This window comes from Saimiri boliviensis, chromosome 13 (genome assembly GCF_048565385.1).
Source record: "Saimiri boliviensis isolate mSaiBol1 chromosome 13, mSaiBol1.pri, whole genome shotgun sequence".
Lineage (NCBI taxonomy): Eukaryota > Metazoa > Chordata > Mammalia > Primates > Cebidae > Saimiri > Saimiri boliviensis.
In genome coordinates, this window is record NC_133461.1 from 21,946,676 (window position 1) to 21,967,734 (window position 21,059).

At 35.1% G+C, this 21,059-nt stretch overlaps 1 protein-coding gene across 4 annotated transcripts in view; it reads right to left on the bottom strand.

Moving 5' to 3' along the window:
• The window catches only part of WDR7 (WD repeat domain 7), a 372,789-nt gene that overhangs the window by 196,298 nt on the left and 155,432 nt on the right, over window positions 1-21,059 (bottom strand). For all 4 annotated transcript variants that reach the window (XM_003926047.4, XM_003926046.4, XM_074383362.1 and 1 more), the window contains one exon: window positions 7,158-7,271. In XM_003926047.4, the coding sequence (XP_003926096.1) occupies window positions 7,158-7,271 (114 nt within the window). The remainder of the gene's footprint in view (window positions 1-7,157; window positions 7,272-21,059) is intronic.

Consider the following 21,059-nt stretch of genomic DNA (forward strand, 5'->3'; position numbering starts at 1 on the left):
AAGAATATAGCAAATATATTTAGGTAAATACATAGTATATAAGAAGTGCTACTTGAAATATGAGTAATCTTATGGATTAATTCAACCATTCATTCAATAAACATTTATTGAGCAGATGCTATGTACCAGCTCTTCTAGTGCTGGACATACAAGAAGGTAAAAGTCACATGCCCACATATGACTCACAAAGGCCAAGTGAAATGATTACTTAAAATCACAGATGTCATTATTGCTACATATTATTACGCTTCAAGAGCAGCATGTGTAAAATGAACAGGAAGATATTATATCAGAATCCAGACAGGATTCATGAAGATGACGTTCAAGCTGAATTTGAGAGGAATTCTTGGAATTTTATCCCATATGTAAGAGTTAAGAGCATGCCAGCCATATGGAGATGGACGGGCACATGCAAAGCACAAATCACAAAACAGCAGGGTACCCTGGGAAACGAGGTTAAGTATTGCTTTAGCTGATGACATCAGAGATATAAGTCAGTCCTTGAAGAACCCTAGATACCTCGCCAAGCTATTTAGATTTGGGGCTATAATCAATGGGAAGTCATTAAGCAGCTGTTAATGAGGGTGAAGGGTGATGAACTGGCTTCTGAAACTCTTAGCGTCAGAAGACACAACCGGGATGACAACAAGAGAACGAAGACGATAGAGAATAAATTTTCTTCTGGAACAATAATCTGCAGAAGAAAAAACTCAAGTCTGGATCTAGGTATTCTCTGTGGAAATAAAGAAGACAAAAAAACACTAGCATATTTAAGAAGCACATTTTACAAGAACTTACACCAACTCCATGTGGACACTGTTAAAAAGGGTTATTCTCGGGCTTTCAAATTTGAGATGTCAGGTAAGTAATGGTACCATCAGTGATGTGCCTTTAACTGAGGCATAAATATGAAAGGAGATGAGGATTTAGGAATAAATATAGCTCCTTTTTGTTTCTTTTGTTTTTTGTTTTTCAGAGACAGAGTCTTGCTCTGTCACCCAGGCTGGAATGCAGTGACATGATCTTAGCCCACTGCAATTTCTGCCTCCTGAGTTCAAGTGATTCTCCTGCCTCAGCCTCCCAAATAGCTGGGATTAAAGGCACCTGCCACCACTGTAAATACAATTTTTTTTTTATTTTTTAGTAGAGTTAGAGTTACACCACATGTATGCCAGGCTGGTCTCAAACTCCTGACCTCAGGTGATCCGCACACTTCAGCCTCCCACAGTGCTGGGATTACAGGCACAAGCCACCGCACCTGGCCTATAGCTTCTCTTGCACTTGGTATTTAGGTATCTACAGGACACTCAGGCAGGATGACATATGAATCTGATGCTGAAAAAAGAAAGCTAGGCTGGAGATACAGATTTGATTGACAGTCATTAACATGCAAGTGGTAGTTAAAACCAAAGAACAGAAAAAGTAAATCACCCAGAGAGAAAATATGAGAAAAGAAAGTATACCTCAGTTTTATACAGCATCATTTTTTTTCTGTATTTTCATATCCATGTCAAAAACTTTCTCAAATACTGTATTTAGGAACATTCTACTTATCCTTCAACACAAACTAAAGCTAAGCCTTAAACACTAAACAAGAAAGGAATATTTTAATATATGGTTTCTTTTCCCAGATTTTTTTAAAAAGGACAAAAAGATAAATTATTTGAAATGACATACTTCACTCAGAAAACTATAAAATTTACACTCTTATTTTTCTTAGTATCTGTTTTCATGAAAACTGCAGAGGAAAAAAAACCCACCGCGTTAGTAATTTATATGTACTAAGAGCCTTAATATAGTAAACTCATATATTTTGTAGTAGCTAACATTCTGAAGTCAAAAGCAAAAGCAAGAGTAGTGATAATTCAGAAAACGTGACTTAAAGTTCACATACATCTACACTACTTTTTAGACTGTTAAATGTAAGTGAAAGACTGAGAAAGGCAGAGGGTACAGGTGGAAGTGTCTTATTCTAGTTTACAAATTACGTAGCCTCTGACTGCTGGCTAGAAAACAAGGTCTGATTTCTGAAAACATAATATCTTCTATTCTTTGGAGCTTATCTGTACTTTAACGGTAAATTTCTTATCTTTCATTCAGAACAAATGTAAAAACATCTTATGAATAGGACCTTAGTAAGCAGTTAAATGCACAAATCAATATTTAGTCTCAGACTAGATGTCCTTTTCAGCTCCATCTTAAAACAATAGAGATGGTGACTTTAGTGTATAAACGTGTATTAATGTGTCAGTTTTATACTGACGACTTCAAAAAGCTGGAGAAAACATTGAAAATTTACATGTAAGCAAAGAAATGACTGTTTAATTATTAAAATACTTCTATAACTATATCACAACATTTTCTTTGAAAATTTAAAGAACGAACACATGGTGATTTTTTTCCTAAAGGAGATAATCTCTTGGTCTAAATTTAGAATAACAACTTTCCACTTTAAATAATGAGATTAGATGGACACAGTAGGACACCTGTAGTCCCAGCTACTTGGGAGTTTGAGGTGAGAGGACAGCATGAGCCCAGTTTTCTCCTTTTTTCTTTTCTTTTTATTTTATTTTTTTTGAAACAGAGTCTTGCTTTGTCACCCATGAAGGAGTGCACTGGTGTGAAGATGGCTCACTGTAGTCTTGACCTCCTGAGCTCAAGTGATCCTCCCAGCTCAGCCTCCCAAGTAGTTGGAACCACAGGTGCACACCACCACACCTGAATCTGTCAACTGTGCTGCTGATCTGTACCCAAGGTGTCCTTTTTGACAGTGTCAATGCCTCTTGACCCTTTATCATTGTTTCGGTCAGTTTGTGTCTTTGCTGTACTGAGAGGCAGGACACCAAAATATGACCCTCAGAAGAATATAGAGACTTTCTTGAAGTCATTCACAAACATGTAGATTTGTGAATGAAACCCTACCAAACTGCTGGTCAGCCTGCAATTAAGGTAAGATTATATTTAGAGGGTGTATCACTTCACCCTGAATCAGAATGCTATACTATACCATGATAAAAGACACATAAAGCAAAATTAACTAAGTCACACAAAGGTCTCAAGAATATTAGATTAACAAAAATTTTTTATATGTATGTCAGCTTTAGTGAGATTTACTGCACTAGTATAATTAACCTATTAATAACATAAGTAGGAATGTGTTATTTATTTATTTATTTATTTTTATTTTTATTTATTTATTTATTTTTTTATTTTTTTTGAGACGGAGTTTCGCTCTTGTTACCCAGGCTGGAGTGCAATGGCGTGATCTCGGCTCACCGCAACCTCCACCTCCTGGGTTCAGGCAATTCTCCTGCCTCAGCCTCCTGAGTAGCTGGGATTGCAGGCACGCACCACCATGCCCAGCTAGTTTTTTGTATTTTTAGTAGAGACGGGGTTTCACCATGTTGACCAGGATGGTCTTGATCTCTCGACCTCGTGATCCACCTGCCTCGGCCTGAATGTGTTATTTATAAATATTGGTTACATATCTACATAGCAAGTAAGTTATAATACCGGAAATAAAAGTATACACATAAAAGCAAAACACTGGTATAGAGTACTATTATTGTGACTCAAATTATAATCTACAAGTGCTACTGTTTTTAAATTCTATTACTATTGTTAAAACAGATTCTAAATATACAGAATATTATAAATCCTAAAGCAATGTCATTGAAAAGCACATTTCCCATGCATATTGTACAATATAAAAATGTAAAATAGGTTTTAATATTTCTCTACATAAAACACTATTAATCCACCAAGGCGCCTAATATGTCTACGATATATAATTTAAAGCATATGGTTAAAGGAAAGAATTTGATGAACCTTAAGACAGAATGCTAAGTAAAACTGAGTATGTGTTGACCCAGGCACACTGGCATTACTTGGTAGAGCTGATCAATAGATATTAGCTTTAAAAATAGATAGAGAAAGACGCTGTAGCATATTGTTAAATGAGAGTGAAAATTTCAATTGTATCAATCAAGACCCAATTTTTTTCCTCCTAGTCTTTGCAGCTGTTCTCTTCCATTAAGATTCTTCGTTTCAAATAAATTTAATTAGTTCCAATTGATCACAGCCAACACTTGTACAGCTTAATCCATGCTTTTTTACTTTTATAAGGCAAATGCTAACAAAGGCTACTAGGCTCAGATTCAAGTGTTATAAGACAGCATTCATACCTAAACTCATTTGTAACCAAAAGAAAAATTTCAAAAAGCAATTTGGCTTTAGTGAAAGCATTAAATTATACCTTATATTTTAATTGTTATCTTGCTCAGACTGTTTCTAGGAATTAAGACACAGATTACTGCAATAATAAAAGTAATACAACTACCCACATTAACCTAGCTATAACTTTCAAATAAGAATTCCCTGAAAATGCAGGCAAATACCTGTTGTGATGTAATTTCTACTTATTTTATGAAGAAATATTAGAACAATTCCTTTAAAATAACCGGAAAAATCATCTGCACGGCTGCACCGGCCGGCTTTCCTCTTTGTCATACTGGCTCTCTGCAACGCTGGTTACCCCAAAATAAGATTCTTGTGCTTGAATCACATTTCTCTCAATGCATCTGCCATATTTTTCATAATGCAATTTCTATAGGATTCTAGTCAATCAAAAGAATATGGTTTTCTTCAAAACCCTCACAAAAATCTATACCACAGCTTAATCAAGTCACACAATCTAAAGGTAACCAAAACGATCTACAGATTCCAACATGCTACTTGCTTTGACAACATGGTAAGGAAGCCGGTTCTTTAGTTATTTATGTTCTTCCAATATTGAACATTCTTGCCTTTAGTATCCATGACATGAAATGAATAAATCAACTGATAAAAGACATTTGTCATATATATTTAACCAAACTTAGATAAAATATAGTGTATGTACCATTAATTGACTCTTCAAACTAGATTTGCATTCTTAGCTTCCTGATTTTGCTAAAACTAAAGTTAAAAAATCATATACTAGAATGCTATCTCATGTCTTTGGTAGTGCATAATTCAAAATTTCAATGTACTGATCTAATAATGCTTATTTGACTGCTCAAAAATTCATCTTTTACTCCAGAATGCAAATTAAGTTATTCTACTATTGTAAAGGCAAATTTATTGTTGCTATGACTTAAACAACTACTTTTTATAGATTAGACGTTCCTTAAACATTACAGGGAATTAAAACATAACAAAAAACACACTTAGAACAGTATGAAAAGCAGTGACAACTGAATAAAACACAGGGTAGTTTAAAAATCTACAACTAAAATAATTTCCTTTAGTGGCTACTGAAACAAACATCATAACTGTAAAGTGCTAAATGACTTTCAGAAAAGTTAGAAGTTCCTGAAATTGTTCATATTTAGGTTGGATATTTTTCAACAATGAACTTATACATTAAAAAGAATTTTAAAGTAAGTAATAGCCACGACTATCATCTCATTTCTAGTAAAAATCAGATGTTCCCCAAGTTTGGCAATATTAGGCAGCAGTGGCACAAGACTATAGGTATTTAAATATACACTGTGTAAATGTTCAAAGGAGATCTTGGGCTTTCTCCTTCCCAGGGAAAAAAAAATTTAAAGGCATTCAGGTAGCAACACTAACCTGCCTAATAGGAAAGAAAAGACAAGACAAGATGTAAAGACAGAAAGACATGATTCAGGACAGGACAGGAGGACAGGAGGGAGGGGGAGGGGAGAGGGAGGGGAGTGCGCGAAGTGGGGAGAGGGCGATGGGGGAGGAGAGAGGGAGGACGAGGGAGGGAGGGAGGGAGGGAGGGAGGTGGGGAGGGAAGGACTGAGGGATGGGGGGAGAGGAGGGAGGCGGGGAGGGAGTGATGGAGGGAGGTGGGGAGGGAGGGATGGAGGGAGGCGGGGAGGGAAGGACTGAGGGATGGGGGGAGGGAGGGAAGGAAGCTCGCTCCCCCAATTTTTTTTTTTTTTTTTAATTTGAGACAGTCTTGCTCTGTCACTCAGGCTAGAGTGCAGTGGTGCCATCTCTGCTCATTGCAACCTCCACCTCCCAGGTCAAGTGATTCTCCTGCCTCAGCCTCTTGAGTAGCTGGGATTACAGGCGCCTGCCACCACACCTGGCTAATTTTTTTTAATTTTCATTACCACCACACCTGGCTAATTTTTGTATTTTTACTATCATCACAACTTGCTAATTTTGGTATTTTGTATTTATTTTAGTAGAGACAGGATTTTGCCATATTGGCCAGGCAGGTCTTCAACTGCTGACCTCAGGTCATCCACCTGCCTCGGCTTCCCAAAGTGCTGGGCTTACAGGTGTGAGCCACTGTGTCTGGCCTTCTCTTTCATTTGTGTTGAAAAATTTTCTGGGCATGCTTCTTTCTAAATTATTGATTACTATTAAATAGTTGTTGCTTCACAACAATTATACACTTCATAATCAAATTTTAAATTTTAACCATCCAAACCCAAAACAAAAGCTTATTATTTTTAATACTAATAAAAGTATTTCTACTAGGTTGTTTTTATCCTCCGTGCATTCAAAGAATTTGAGCTGAATGCATTTCCAGATGCAGTAATTGAAACTGGTTTATAAGTATAAAAAGATAGACTAAACATTTATAGTGTGTGAGTTTCCTAAAATTTGTATTATGTTTTTCACCTAAATTTCACTTTAAGTGAAAGGTAATACAGATAAGAATGTTCAGTATCCTAAGTAAATTTTAAAAAGCAGCATTCATTTCTACAGTATAGGTATAAAGAGTAAGTTTTCTTATATAGCCTGTATTGTATATACTGTGATTAAATTTTAGTATTCTTTAGTTTACCTGATAGTTGCAAACTCTTTCAAAACTTAATGAGTATATTCCTCTATAAATGCCAAGGCTTTAGTAATGATCACAGCCTCTGAATTAAAAGGTCTCCAGAAAACAAGTGCACAGCTAGCAGGTTCATTGTTATAGCTACAATGAGCAAACCTGGACCAAACAAATAGTTCTACTTCTTTTCACCTCAAGATCAAAGAGGACACTAAACAGTTACATAAAACTAAATACACCAGCAATACAAGTTTCCATTCTTTCCGCTGAAATACTTAAGCCCACCACAAATAATCTAGAAAATATTTTGCAATGTTAAACAAAGCTCCAACCAGAGGTTAAAGATGTCTGTGCTTACCAGTGGTGATGTCATCATCAACAAGGTCATGTTCTTCCTCCTGGACTTTGGCTTCCGGCCCTGAGGTATCAGGAGCAGTGGTGATAGTCTGCATGGCTTCTGATGTGACTCCAGCTAAAACAAATGTGAATCACAAGGTTTCATTTTAAAACATGAAAAGTAAGGCAAACAGAAATTTTAAAGATTTTTAATTTACTTAATGGATGTAAACACATTAAAAAATATATATGTTCACCAAAATTAGAAAGACACAAATCAATGAAGAAAAATTTGCATGTGCTCTATTTTTGTGTCTATATGTACATGGATATATACTATATTTACTTTTAATCTAGATCTGGGAAAAACAGGATGCTGAAGTATTAGATTTTTTACTTTATTCTTGTGTTTTTGCTACAGTTACTTTAGCTGATTTAGACAATTATGCAACAAAGAGGAAAATAATCTGGAAAGTGAGGATTATTTTAGAAGTTTACTTCTTTTTAATGTTAGTTTATAACTTGGGAGTTGGGAGGAAAGATGAGGACAGGAGAAGAATTTGTGCTCTAGGGCTAAGTAAGGGACCTGAAATGCATTGCCCAAAAAGAGTGTAACACCTCCCTCTATGAAGAAATTCAATATGAGGTCAAATAATTATCACAATGAAAGAAGCTAACTGAAAGTACACAAAGAAGTTCTGAGGCCAAAAGCTTCCATTCTGTAAATCGCCTGAGAATTTGTCAGCTCACACAAATGTCGTTTCCTTACATACCTATCCTTTCATAGTTGATGATATGTATTTGTTGTCAACTTGCATCTGTCAAATTATTTCTCAATTTCTCAACAGATAGTAGAGGGTTCATCAAGATTTTTCACATGGTTATCAAAAGATGTTGTTCAGTCATGATAATGTACAAATCTGCCCATTAGGAGTTACTCTAGGAGTTAAATATTCTGACCAAATAGTCTTATATGCATAGCAATAACTGCCTATATACAATCCATTTAAGTATTAAAAACAAACAAACAAAAAAACACTTCTTTGGCTCAAGGACTTCTTTTCTTCTAAGGGGCATTCACTTAAACATTTATGTGAAATTCAGCGTTGCCGACTCCAGTTAACCAAAGGCATCAAAAGAAGAAGAATCTTAGTCACTAACCACCATAACAGATCCAGAAATGGACCGACCAGTAGGCAGTTCCAAGCTCTAAGGATTTAAACTTGGGGGCTGAAACATACCATTCAGTACCATTACTTATTCAGAGTTGCTTTTAAAAATAATGCTAAAGAATTATTCCTGATGAATAAAAAATGACAAAGCTACCACTTTACATACGGATTTGTTTTCAAAAATATTTTTTTTTAACTTTTGTTTCAGGTTCAGGGGTACGTATGCAGGTTTGCTACACAAATTGCATTTTGTGGGGGTTTAGTGTACAAATTATTCCATTACCCAAGCATAGTACCCAATAGGTAGTTTTTCAATCCTTACCCACCTACCAGCCTCCACCCTCAAGTATCTCCCGTGTCCACTGTTCTCTTCTTTGTGTCCATATGTACTCAATGTTTAACTTATGGAAGCATTTTGATTGTTAGATGTATATGATTAATTTTAACATAAAGGAGGGGATATACTAGAAAAATATTACTTTATTAAAGAGAGCTATCAGTAAAATAATTACAAAGAGGAGATAAGGTAAACATTACATTCCTAAACAGATATTGCTCAAATACAAAATCAAAAATCATTATTTCACATTATTAAATCAATATATAAGTATTTGAAATATCTCAGTCTCATTTCTTGCTTAGAACTTTGTAATATTTAAAATGATCAGAGAAACACTGGAAAAAATATTAAGAAATAGTTTGGATTGTAACAATCAGTATTAGTATATTCCTTTCCTATAAAACTAAGGGATCAATGAAAATAAAGCTGGTATTTATGTAGTAACAAGTTTATGGATCCATTTACATTTATCTCATTTAATCAGAGAGGCTAAGTAATTGCTCAACATAATATAGCTACTAAATTCATAAACCAGAATTGAGACATAGGTCTTTTGATTTCAATCGATTTATCACCAAGTCTTTCCCGGGACTAAGTTTCTGGGAAACTTAGCATAACCATGGAATCACAGAATCATACAATACTGATTATAAACACTACCAAGCATTCCATAGAGTTCCTGTGCTGTGCCAGTTAAGTATTCAACCAAGGGAATTCAGTATTTTGGAACAGAGCTTAAGAAACAAACATGTACATTTCAAAGTAACAGGCACAAACACACAGGGAGCAGTGCTAAAACTGGTTCTGTGAGTGATGCTTTCCAAAACATAGTAAGGGTTACAAAATCCTTAGCAGAAAAAAAAAATACAAAGAAAACTACAGACTAGTATCTTTCATAGAATTCTTAACAAAATAAAAGCAACAGCAACATATGAAAAGAATTATATACCATAACCCAGTAGGGTTTATTCCCAGCATGAAAGGGGTTCAACTTGCCAAACTGAAACAATATAATCCAAAATATTCACAGGCTGAAGAAAAACAGAATTCCTGATCATATCAATCATTTGACAAAATTCAACATCCATTCATGATTTAAAACAAAAACAAAAACAAAAACAAACAAACAAACAAAAACTCTAAGAAAAACAGAATACAGAGGAACCTAATAAAGAGCATCTACTAAAAGCCTACAACTAACGTTATACTTAATGGTAAATGTCTGAATGCTTTTGACCAGGAATATGGCAAAGATAGTCACACCACTCATACTTATCATTGGAAGTTCTACCCAATGCCACAAAGCAAGAAAATACACACACACACACACACACACACACAGTTTAGAAAGTACAATGTAATTGCCCTATGTGATGGTTAATTTTAAGTATTGACTTGTTTGGATTAAGGGATACCTAGATAGCTGATAAAGCATTACTCATGGGTATGTGTCTAAGTGTGTTTCCTGAGGAGACTGGTGTGTGAGTCAGTGTATTGTGTGGGAAAAACTGGAACTCAATGTGGGCAGCCACTATTCAACTAGTTGGGGGCCCTGGTAGAAGGAAAGAGCAGAGAAAATGCAAATTCTCACTCCTGGAGCTGGGACATTGTTTTTCTTCTGTCTTTGGACATCGGAACTCCAGGTTCTTCAGCCTTTGGATTCCAGGACTTATACCCAGCAACCCTCTGGGTTCTCAGGGCTTTGGCCTTGGACTGAGAATTAAACCCTTGGCTTCTCTGATTCTGAGGATTTTAGACTTAAACTGAGATCCACCACCAGCTTCCTTGGGTCTCACACTTACAGACAGCCTATCCTGGGACATTCCAGTCTTCATAATTGCATGAGCCAATTCCCCTAATATGGGTCTGTCGTTCTTTCTATTTCCCTCCATCCCTCCCCTTCCTCTCTCTCCATCTATTCTTTTGGTTCTGTTCCGCTGAAGAACTCTAATATATTCCACTCAAAGATAAAATGATTGTCTACAGGGAAATACAGAGGAATTACCGAAACCAGTAAGTTAGTTCAGCCAGGCAGCAAAATGTAAGGAGAAAAAAATGGAAAAAAATGATTCTATTTCTATATTAGTAATGAACAATGGACACCTAAATTGTTTTTAAAACCACAGTACTATTAGCAGTAATTATGAAAAGTAAAATACTTAGATATAAATCTGAAAACCCACAAACAGGTCTTGTATGCTGACAGCTATGAAAAACACGGATGAAAGGCATCAAAGGAAAGCTAAGCAAATGAAACGGAAATACACTGTGATCATGGAATTGAAAGATTCAACACAGGAAAGATGACAATTATTCACAAATAGATTGATATGCAAATTTAATGCAATTTCTCACAAAATCCTAGTAAGATTTTTTTGGAGATAAACAAAAATATTCTAAAATTCTATGAAAGACACAGGAATTAGAAAACAATTTTGAAAATGCATAAAGTAGAAAAAAGTCATTTGACCCCATTTTAAGACTCCCATAAAGTTATTAAAACCATGCAACTTTGGCCGAGTGATAAACATTAGGTTAACATAACAGAATAGAGAACCAAGAAACAGACACACACCAATACGCCAAAATGATTTTAGACAGAGATGCAAAACCAATTCGATGGGGGAAGGATAGTCTCTTCAAAATAGGGCTAGAAGTACTGAACATCTAAAGGCAAAAACAATGAACCTTGACCTAAGGCTCATACCTTATATAACTAGTAACTCAAAGTGGATTGTGGACTTCAATATATAAAAGTATATTTTTTTAAAAAAAAACTTAGGAGAAAATCTCTGAAATCCAAGTTTAGACTTGACACCAAAAAAAAAAAAAAAAAAAAAGTTGACACAGTGGGCTTCATTAAATTTTTTAGGCTTTTTTTCTACAAAGGCCCTATATTAAGAGGATGAAAGGATAAGCTCCAAACTCAGAGAAAAGATTCACATATCACATGTCCAACAAGCAGTTAGTACCTAGACTATTTAAGGAACTCTCAAAACTCAACAGTAAACAATCTGGCAATTCATCAGAAGGTTAAACATAGAATTGTCATGTGACCCAGCAATTTTACTACTAGCGAATGAAAACTTATGTCCACACAAAAGCACCTACACGACCATTCACAGCAGCATTATTCATAAAAGTCAAAAGGTGGAAACAATCCAAATGTTCATCAACTGATGAATAAATGATGACATGTTCGTATTATATATGAATTGCTATATATTATATGCCAACACAAAGAAATATAGTGTAATATATGCTATGGCATGAATAAACTAACAATTTTAATGCAAAGTAAAAGAAGTCATAAAACATTACATGGCATATGATTCCATTTACATGAAGTGTCTAAAAAAGCAAATCTATGGAGACAGAAAGTAAATGTGTAGATTGGCCTAGAGCTGAGAGGGGTGGAGGGAACAGGGAGTAATGCTAATGGGTGCTGAGGTTTCAGTTTGGGGTGTTTGAAAATGTTGTGATTTTAAGTGATGCTTGGACAACTCTACATCAGCTACAAAAAAAAAAAAAAGCCACTGAACTGTATACTTTAAAGGGTGAATTTAATACTAAGTGAATTATATGTCAATAAACCTGATTTTTTTTAAAGTTTGATTTTCTAACATTCCAGATCAACCAAGATATCCATGCCACCTCAGTGTACTCCTGACACTTTTTTCTGCCATATAGCTGAAGAAAAAAGGGGAAGAAAACAGTCACGTAGAACATTTACACAATAAGAAAGCAAAATTCAACATGAATATTTTGTTTCGGAAAGGCATAATTTTCCATTTAAAAAAGTTTTTTAAATTAAACTCTAATCTTGATGTTGACCATATTTGTAACTCTATTAATCCTCACAGTCAAAATTTCTGTATTATTGTTTCTAATCAATAACTTGTTTACTTGGAAATTATATTTCATTTTTTAAAGATCAGCAAAATATCCTAAGTCCCATAATACAGGGCACTATGATAGCGACAGACTACTTACGACTTCTAACCTTTCTGGAATACAGTAAAGGGGTAAGAGAAACTGAGAATGGACAGCCCAAATTATCACACTCAACTCTCAAATCCAAACGGCACAGCTTATTTACAACTAATTTTAACTGTTTGCTTTTAGGAAAATCTGATAGGTACGTTTAACTTCTGAAGTTTTCAGCCATATAGTTATGGTAGAAGATTATTAAAAACCATTATTTAATACTTCTAAGCAAGGTAGCCATTCTCTCCAAAAGAAGGAATAATATATATTTTTAAATTACCAGCCATAAACTTGGCTATTTTTTAGTTCTATCAGGACCTTATGTTAATGGGTGGAGGTAACAGTAGATTTTCTGTAAAACTCAGAGCAAAAATCAAATCAGTGGTTATCAGGGGTTATTAGGGGTGTGACAAAAGGACTGATTATAGAAGTAAAGCAAAATTTTTAGAACAGTATAAATAACCTATACCATGACTATTTACATGTGTTTAAAACTCATAGAACAATGTTTAAAAGGGTGCATTTTACTGTATGTATTCTTCCAAAACCTTAGCTTGTTAAAAAAAGACACAATAGAAGGTACTACACATCCCTGTCACAAAAGAGAATTGAAGATTATCCCAGAATACAAAATTTTCAACAATACAGACTAGAAAAAATTTAGTTCTTGCTACAAAAAGCCTATGCTTTGTGAAACATAAAAATCATTTCCTCACTATTCAAAGACAATGAAATATCCTTGCAAAAAAGTAAAGTCCACTAGGAAAATATATTTATGGAAAGTTCAGGTTTTTTATATATTGATAATCAAAATTATAAATATTGTCAATTATATGGTGATATTTTGGCATGTTCTTATGTACTTGACATGTTCTTATGTACTTGACTTGAGCTTATCTGTCAAATTATACCATACAAGGAAAGGTTTACTTACTTTGAGTATTTCCAAAGTATTTGACAGTGATGAATATCTCATACAGGGTCAATAAATACAACCTGAACAGAATTGAATACTTTTTATCTCATGGTACAAATTACGTTACTTAAATATACTAGAAAATTACAGTAAGGGTACTTTGGGGAAAGAGAAATGATAAAAAGATAATAAAAAATAGAGTAGGAAGATATAATAAATAAATACAATTAATGGGAAGACATGAGACATGTTAAAAAAAAAAAATGAGTCTCCAAATCCAGATTTCACAAAATAAAAAAATCAACGTACATTACACCAAACAACAGTTCTCAATAAACAAAGTTTTATACCATTTATGAATTGAGGAAAACGGGCAGAGGGGGAATGGAGTGGGGCAGCAAACTGGTATGAGTAAGTTTGGACACAACAGTAAAAGGGAAGTGGGAGGGTTGTAGCTGGTAGAAGTGAGAATTAGAGGACAAGAAATACTATGAGATCTTCATACCATCTCGATTTCTAAATACCTAGATAACTCTTCGTTATGAAAAATCTATATATGTCAAACATTTCAATTTTATGCAATATTGTTTAAACCACTTTAGAAATTTTTTAAAATGTAAATATGGAAATGTGGCCTTAAAATCAATGTAATTAAACTACATTCAACTAGTCCTACCAATAAAATTGGATATAGTATTCTAAAAATTATCTTTCATTAGCTTGTAAATTACCTTTTTGAATTTCTTTTCAACTAGCTAACAGTATCTGAGTAATATGAACCCACAAGACTATAGTGTCATGTGATTAACATGAAAGACAAGGATAAAATACTAATTTTTAATACAGTAACATGTAAAAAAAAAAAGCACTTTAACCAATATGGATATATAAAACCACTTTGGTTCATTATAGTTTCATTGACGATTAGATGGTAGTGATAAACATTATTAGGACTGAGAATGGAGGAGATTTATAAATATTAACGAAAATTCCATTTCTCATTCTCAGTAATATAGATTTCCACTGAGATTGAAAAATAGATCCAAAAGAATAGCAGATATTTTTATTTCATCAGTTCCTCACAACTGTGGTTTTCTAGTGGTCCAATTAAAGTACACTGGAGGCAATAATTTGATATGAACATTCACTGTGAATGAAGTAAAATTTAACAATAAGGGAGTATGTGAGTATCTACAGTTTCTTTTCAGGCAGAAGGCTTGAATTTATTGGAAACAGATCTCTGCAGTGACTGACCAACACTGCCCCACATTCCCCACAATCCTTATGACAGACAGACAGCCTGCCTCACATTAATTCACTTCACACCACTTCTATCGATCCACAGCCGGTTCCCTAGTCTCTCTGCACACATTGCCTGTCTGGCTGCCTACATCCACATCAGCACATACACACAAAGGCCATAGAAAGATAACCTTTTGCTTTCCATTAAAGACACAGTATCCACTTTTCCTTCTGCAATAACATCACAAATATGAAATTAACAGTACAGATGCTGTCTTGTAGAAAAGTCTTCCCCTAAGAAATGTTGAGGGTATTTACCCCTTATTCTGAATAAAGATCATTTCAATTTACTGAAAACAAGAAAGTTAGTTTATTAAAGGTCACAAAGTAATTAGAGAAATAAAACTATAATTTAAAATAAGCAGAATGCCTTCAAAGCTCAAATAAGAATATAAGAATTATTTGGTAACATGAGTTTTGCTCTTTGTTTTTGAAGAAATGAAATGCATTTTTTCCTAACTAGTATTTTTTTTAAGAAAACTGCTCTCATATAAAATTTGATTATTAACAATTCTAAAAAAACAAAAGGGAAACATTTACTGAAAATTATATAAAATAGAAAACAGGGAGTGTACTGTATCAATGGAATATTAATGTGACAGCATAACACTTTATTATTTCTCTATCCCAAAAAAACAAAAATTGATCATTTAAAAAAAAATCATGCCATGCTTAATGCTTCTAATTCATTGCATGTACTTTTTCAGAAATTTCTGTGAGATTGGCAGGCTGTGAGCTGACACCACCAATTTTGGTTTCAAAAGACGAATAAACCAAGGATTATGCTGTTCAATCTACAAATTGTTATGAAACAAAGAAACTGTCTCGATCCACACCTGTACTAAAGCATGACCTTAAAATTGTAACCTCTGGCTAATTTAGAAACTCAAATATAAGCATAATTACCTATCTCAGAACTGTGCTAAAGTATGTTCTTTTAGATAAGAGGGTACCTTTGAAACCCTCTTTTAGGGGGGCAGGGGCTAAGATCACCTAGGCAGACGTTACATCATCAAGTGGTAACAAAAGCAGCACACTCACTACCTACAGTACATTACACCTGTTGTTATTTATAGTAACAGTAAGCTGCTCTGGAAATCAAAGAAAGGGAAACTGATGAAGGCTGCTGAAGTTGATGGCTTTTAAAAAGGGATGTTAAGATGTGTATTGGGCCTGAAGAATGGGATAGATCTGAGAGACAGAGAGGCTGGCATTGCCAATATAAGCAAAGCCATTAAAATGGTAGACGTAACCATGCAAAACGCATGATGATAACTGTGCAACAGTGTCAGTAACCATGCAATGTTCCCTCATTATCTTAAAACACTCAAGGAGCATCCAGGCTATTATGCAACAAGCCCTGTACCAGAGATTAGACACAAAGGTGACAAAGACATACCCTTAGCTTCCCAAAAGCTTGTATGTAAACTGAGGGAGTCATTAAATCAACTTAAGCATAGAAAATACCTTAATTTTATCTGTGTTTAGAAAGGGCTCTCCTGTATCAATGTAAAGAATGACTGGGAAGCACTCGATGAATGAAGGTAGCAATGAGGCCAATGATGTTAAAACCATGCTACTGGGAGTCCTAGTAGTTCCTCAGAAGTGCCAGAAGGGAGACCTCTACCCTCCCCATCCTTACCTCTTTATGTGCGGTCGTGTGTATGCATGCATGCATGCACACACATTTTTACAGAAGTTTTCACTTGTAGACAGCATATTTTTTTGAAAGTCTGAAAATCATTGATCTAATTTTTTTAAGACAGCATTTAATGGGGAGAAAACAAGTAGTTTTCAGATAAAACATACAGAATGGTAGGAGTGTCTCTAAGCATGGAGAACACAGAAGGAAAAATTTATTCATTTAACTTTTTTTGATAGTTATACTAGGGAGAGAAAATAAAAATGAAGGTAGGGAAAACACAAAGGACTTTACACTAGAAAATCTAATAGCCATATTGAAAATACAGATTTATAAATGAATAGGTGAAAATAGTTTACATATGGAAAAAATCAGCTCTCCTTAGGACGGGAAGAGGAAGAAACACGTGTCAAAGACAATTTCACAAGAAGGAACTATTTGAGTTCGGTCTTAAAATATGTATAAGAATTTACAATGAGGCCGGGCACGGTGGCTCACGCCTGTAATCCCAGCACTTTGGGAGGCTGAGGTGGGTGGATCATGAGGTCAAGAGATCGAGACCATCCTGGTCAACACGGTGAAACCCCGTCTCTACTAAAAAAAAAATACAAAAAATAGCCGGGCATGGTGGCACGTGCCTGTGGTCCCAGCTACTTGGGAGGCTGAGGTGGAAGAATTGCTTGAACCCAGGAGGCGGAGGTTGCAGTGAGCCAAGTTTGCACCACTGCACTCCAGCCTGGCGACAGAGCAAGACTCCGTCTCAAAAAAAAAAAAAAAAAAAAAAAAAAAAAAAAAAAGAATTTACAATGAAATGACACCTAGTGAAGAAAATTCCAGGAAGAAACGGTTTGCTAAAAGTCCCTAGTGCATCTACAGAACGGGGTAGCAGAAGCATAAAAAATGTGAGAAGAGGTAGGCAATGAGGCTAATATAACATGTGAGGCTAAAGCCCCAAAGGTAATGAGAAACAGGGTACTAACAGAAAATTTGAAGCAAGAAAAAAAAAAAATACTTTCATTCTTTGAAACACACACCTGGTTCCTGTATGGAAAATGAAATAAAACCATTGGTAAATATAATTACAAAGTTGCTAGGGCTGGTAACTATGCAATGAAAGTAAACAAAAACTTTAATACCTGAGATTTGGGGATAAGTAATGAAAGTCCTATGATTTCTCTTTCTGGTCATCAGAATAATTCAGGAATTCAGTTTGGGTAGAGCCAGACGCAGTTGTTAAACATAAATACGGAGGCACAGAGTTTATATGTGGTGTCACTCATAGTCTCCAAAGACACAATCCCGAACGCCATAATCCTAAATGTTGAAATCTCGAAAGATGGAAATCCTTAAAGATCAAAATCTCTACAATCTAAAACTCCAAATGACTACAATCTCTAGAGTCTAAAATGCTCAAAATCATAATCCCCAAAGAGTAAAATCCCAAATGCTGAAATCCTGAAAGGCCAATTCTGGGGAAAAGTTCAGTGCAGTTTTTGGTTGAATGCAAGATAGTTGGCTACCTCATGTTAGCTACATCATGTTACATCATGTTAGAAAGAACTATTACCTTTTTACTTCTTTATTTGGAAATTAAATGGGTTTAAGGAGATGTGGATGGGTATCAACCTGACAAGGGGCAGACCTGTGGACTTAATTTTGGTATCAATTTAACTGGATTAAGGAAAATCTAGAAATCCAACACAAAGCATTACTTTGAATGTGTCTGTGAGAGTGTTCTCAGAGACGATTATTGTGAGTCTGAGTGGACTAGGTAGAGAAGATCTGCCCTCAATGTTGGCAGAAACCATCCAATTGGTCTCCCAGGGTCCAGGGAGAACACACACAGAAGGGAAATTGGTCTGTCTCTAAGAGTTGGGGCAGATTTCTCTTCTGCTGCCTTAAACATCAGAAATGTAACTCCATGAAAGTGCACTACCACAACATTGACTCTGTAAGCACCGTGCATGTACGTAAAACGTTTAAAGTTCCTCAGTAAATGAAGAGACACTCCTTCTGTACATCTACACTGGCAAAAAGTAAAATATCTGAAACTCTCAGCAATTTGGGTGATTGCCTGTGTGATGCCCTGTCGCAGCTTCTGACTGCTCTCATCAAAAGACTTAGGTTGTCTATCACAGTAGCTCAGCAGACTGCCGTTATAAAGCTGGGTACATACAATCACCAACCACAGTGATATACATTAATAATTTCCACTTTGACTTACTTCTTTATGAATAGGTTCACCTACTCATAACTGCTATATCCACATGACTGTCATTAGCATACCAGAGATTTTATGCTTATAAAATGTTGTTGCTTGCTTTATTGTGATATGGACTGTGATGTTTTCTGACATGTTTTTTATGTTTCTCAAATAAATTCTCTGTAAATCGATAGAATGGACAAGGAAAATGTGGCACATGTACACCATGGAATACTATGCTGCCATAAAAAACGATGTTTGTGTCCTTTGTAGGGACATGGATAAATCTGGAAACCATCCTTCTCAGCAAACTGACACTAGAACAGAAGATCACCCCATGTTCTCACTCATAGACAGGTGTTGAACAATGAGCACACATGGACACATGGAGGGGAGCATCACACACTGGGCTCTATTGGGGAGGACTAGGGGAAGGACAGTGGTGGGTAGGCAGGATGGGGAGGGATAACATGGGGAGAAATGCCAGATATAGGTGACGGGGGGATGGAGGCAGCAAATCACATTGCCATATATGTACCTATGCAACAATCCTGCATGATCTGCACATGTACCCCAGAACCTAAAGTACAATTTAAAAAAAAAAGTGTATTTTACTTTTTCCAGAATTATATTTTCAAGGTTTTGATCTTTCAAATTATGATTCTCAGGATTTCAGGCTTTAAGGATTTTAATCTTTTGGGATTTTTAGAGTTTGAGATTATGTGTTTCAAGATTGTGGCCCAAATCCAGTTTAATCTACTAGCCATCCCAGCAAGGTAAACAACAAAAAGCAGTAATTTCTGACAACCCAGCCAGGTTGCCTTTGTATCATTGTATAAAACCTGATGAATACAAGATAATAGACAGTGATATGTCATACATTAAATTCAATCATGGGCCAGGTGTGGTGGCTCATGTTTATAATCCCAGCACTATGGGAGTCTGAGTGGCAGATCGCTTGAGCCAGGAGTTCAAGTCCTGCCTAAGCAACATGGCAAAAGTCTGTCTCTACAAAAAAATTTAAAAATTAGCTGGGCATGGTAGTGCACACCTGTAATCCCAGCTACTCAGAAGGTGGAGGTGGGATCACTTGAGCTTTGGAGGTCAAGGCTGTAATGAGCCATGATGGCACTGCTATACTCTAGCCTGGGCAACACGGCAAGACCCTGTCTCAAAAAAATTAATTGATTAGATAAACTAGATGGATACAAGATGTTGAGTTTTGCACAGTGCCTGAGACGTAGTAAGTGCTCAATAAGTAGCAGTAGAGTTATTAGAGTAATAAATATAAGAGTAATAAAAGTTACCATTACATTTATTACTAATTTTTGCTTATCGTTACTCGTTTTTTTCCTACCTTCAGGAAAATACTGAATATTCAGCTTTTTTCCTCCATTTCATGACCCCATTTTCTTATGCCTTTTTAAAAACTTTTATTAAGTATCATTTCCCTCCTTTTAGAGCCATATTTCTAGACATCTTATGATACCTATTTATAAATAAGACACTTGATGGCAAAAAAAAAAGCGTATTTACATTTCAAAGAACCAATGTATCTTACGTTCTTTCACTGCCAAATGGTATTTTCAAATATCTAAACACACACACACACACACACACACACACATGCTTTTGACTCTTAGTCTCTTCACACAGTGAATAAATTTGAAAATAAATATACAAGAATCTGGTTTTAATACTGTCCTAGCAGATGACACATTTAATTGGCAACAATATGCTATGAGATCACACTATAAGGCATTTTGGATATTCCAATAACTTATCACAATAATAAATTAAACATTGTAATGTGCTCTGACTTTATTATTTGAGAATATTCAGTTCTTTTACAGAAAACAAGAAAAAGAAGATGGATGAAACTTTTAAGAAGTGTTGTGTCTAGACGGTAAATGAGTACCATGTAAGAATATAGGCAAACTAATAAGAGATATTAAGTGCAGACAATAAGTTAATGACCTAGAAAGCATGAAACAAGCAAGAATGTTACCTAGAGAAATAAACGGAAAGACAACTCATAAGATAAAGCCATAACACCTCTCAAAGAAAAAAAAAAAAAAAAAAAAGGAGGAAATCTGCGTGACCTTGGATTTGCCCATGTGTTTTTAAGATACAACACCAAAAGCATTTTGGACTTTATCAATATTAAAAACTTTTGCTCTGTAAAGGACATTGTTAAGAGAATGACAGACAACCCACAGACTGGGAGAAAATATTTGAAAATTATGTATCTGGTAAAGGGCTTCCATCCAGTACATATGAAGAACCCTTAAAACTTTATTATTAGGCAACCCAAAGTAAAAAAAAAAAAAAAAAAAAAAAATTCTTACCAAGGTAAGAAAAA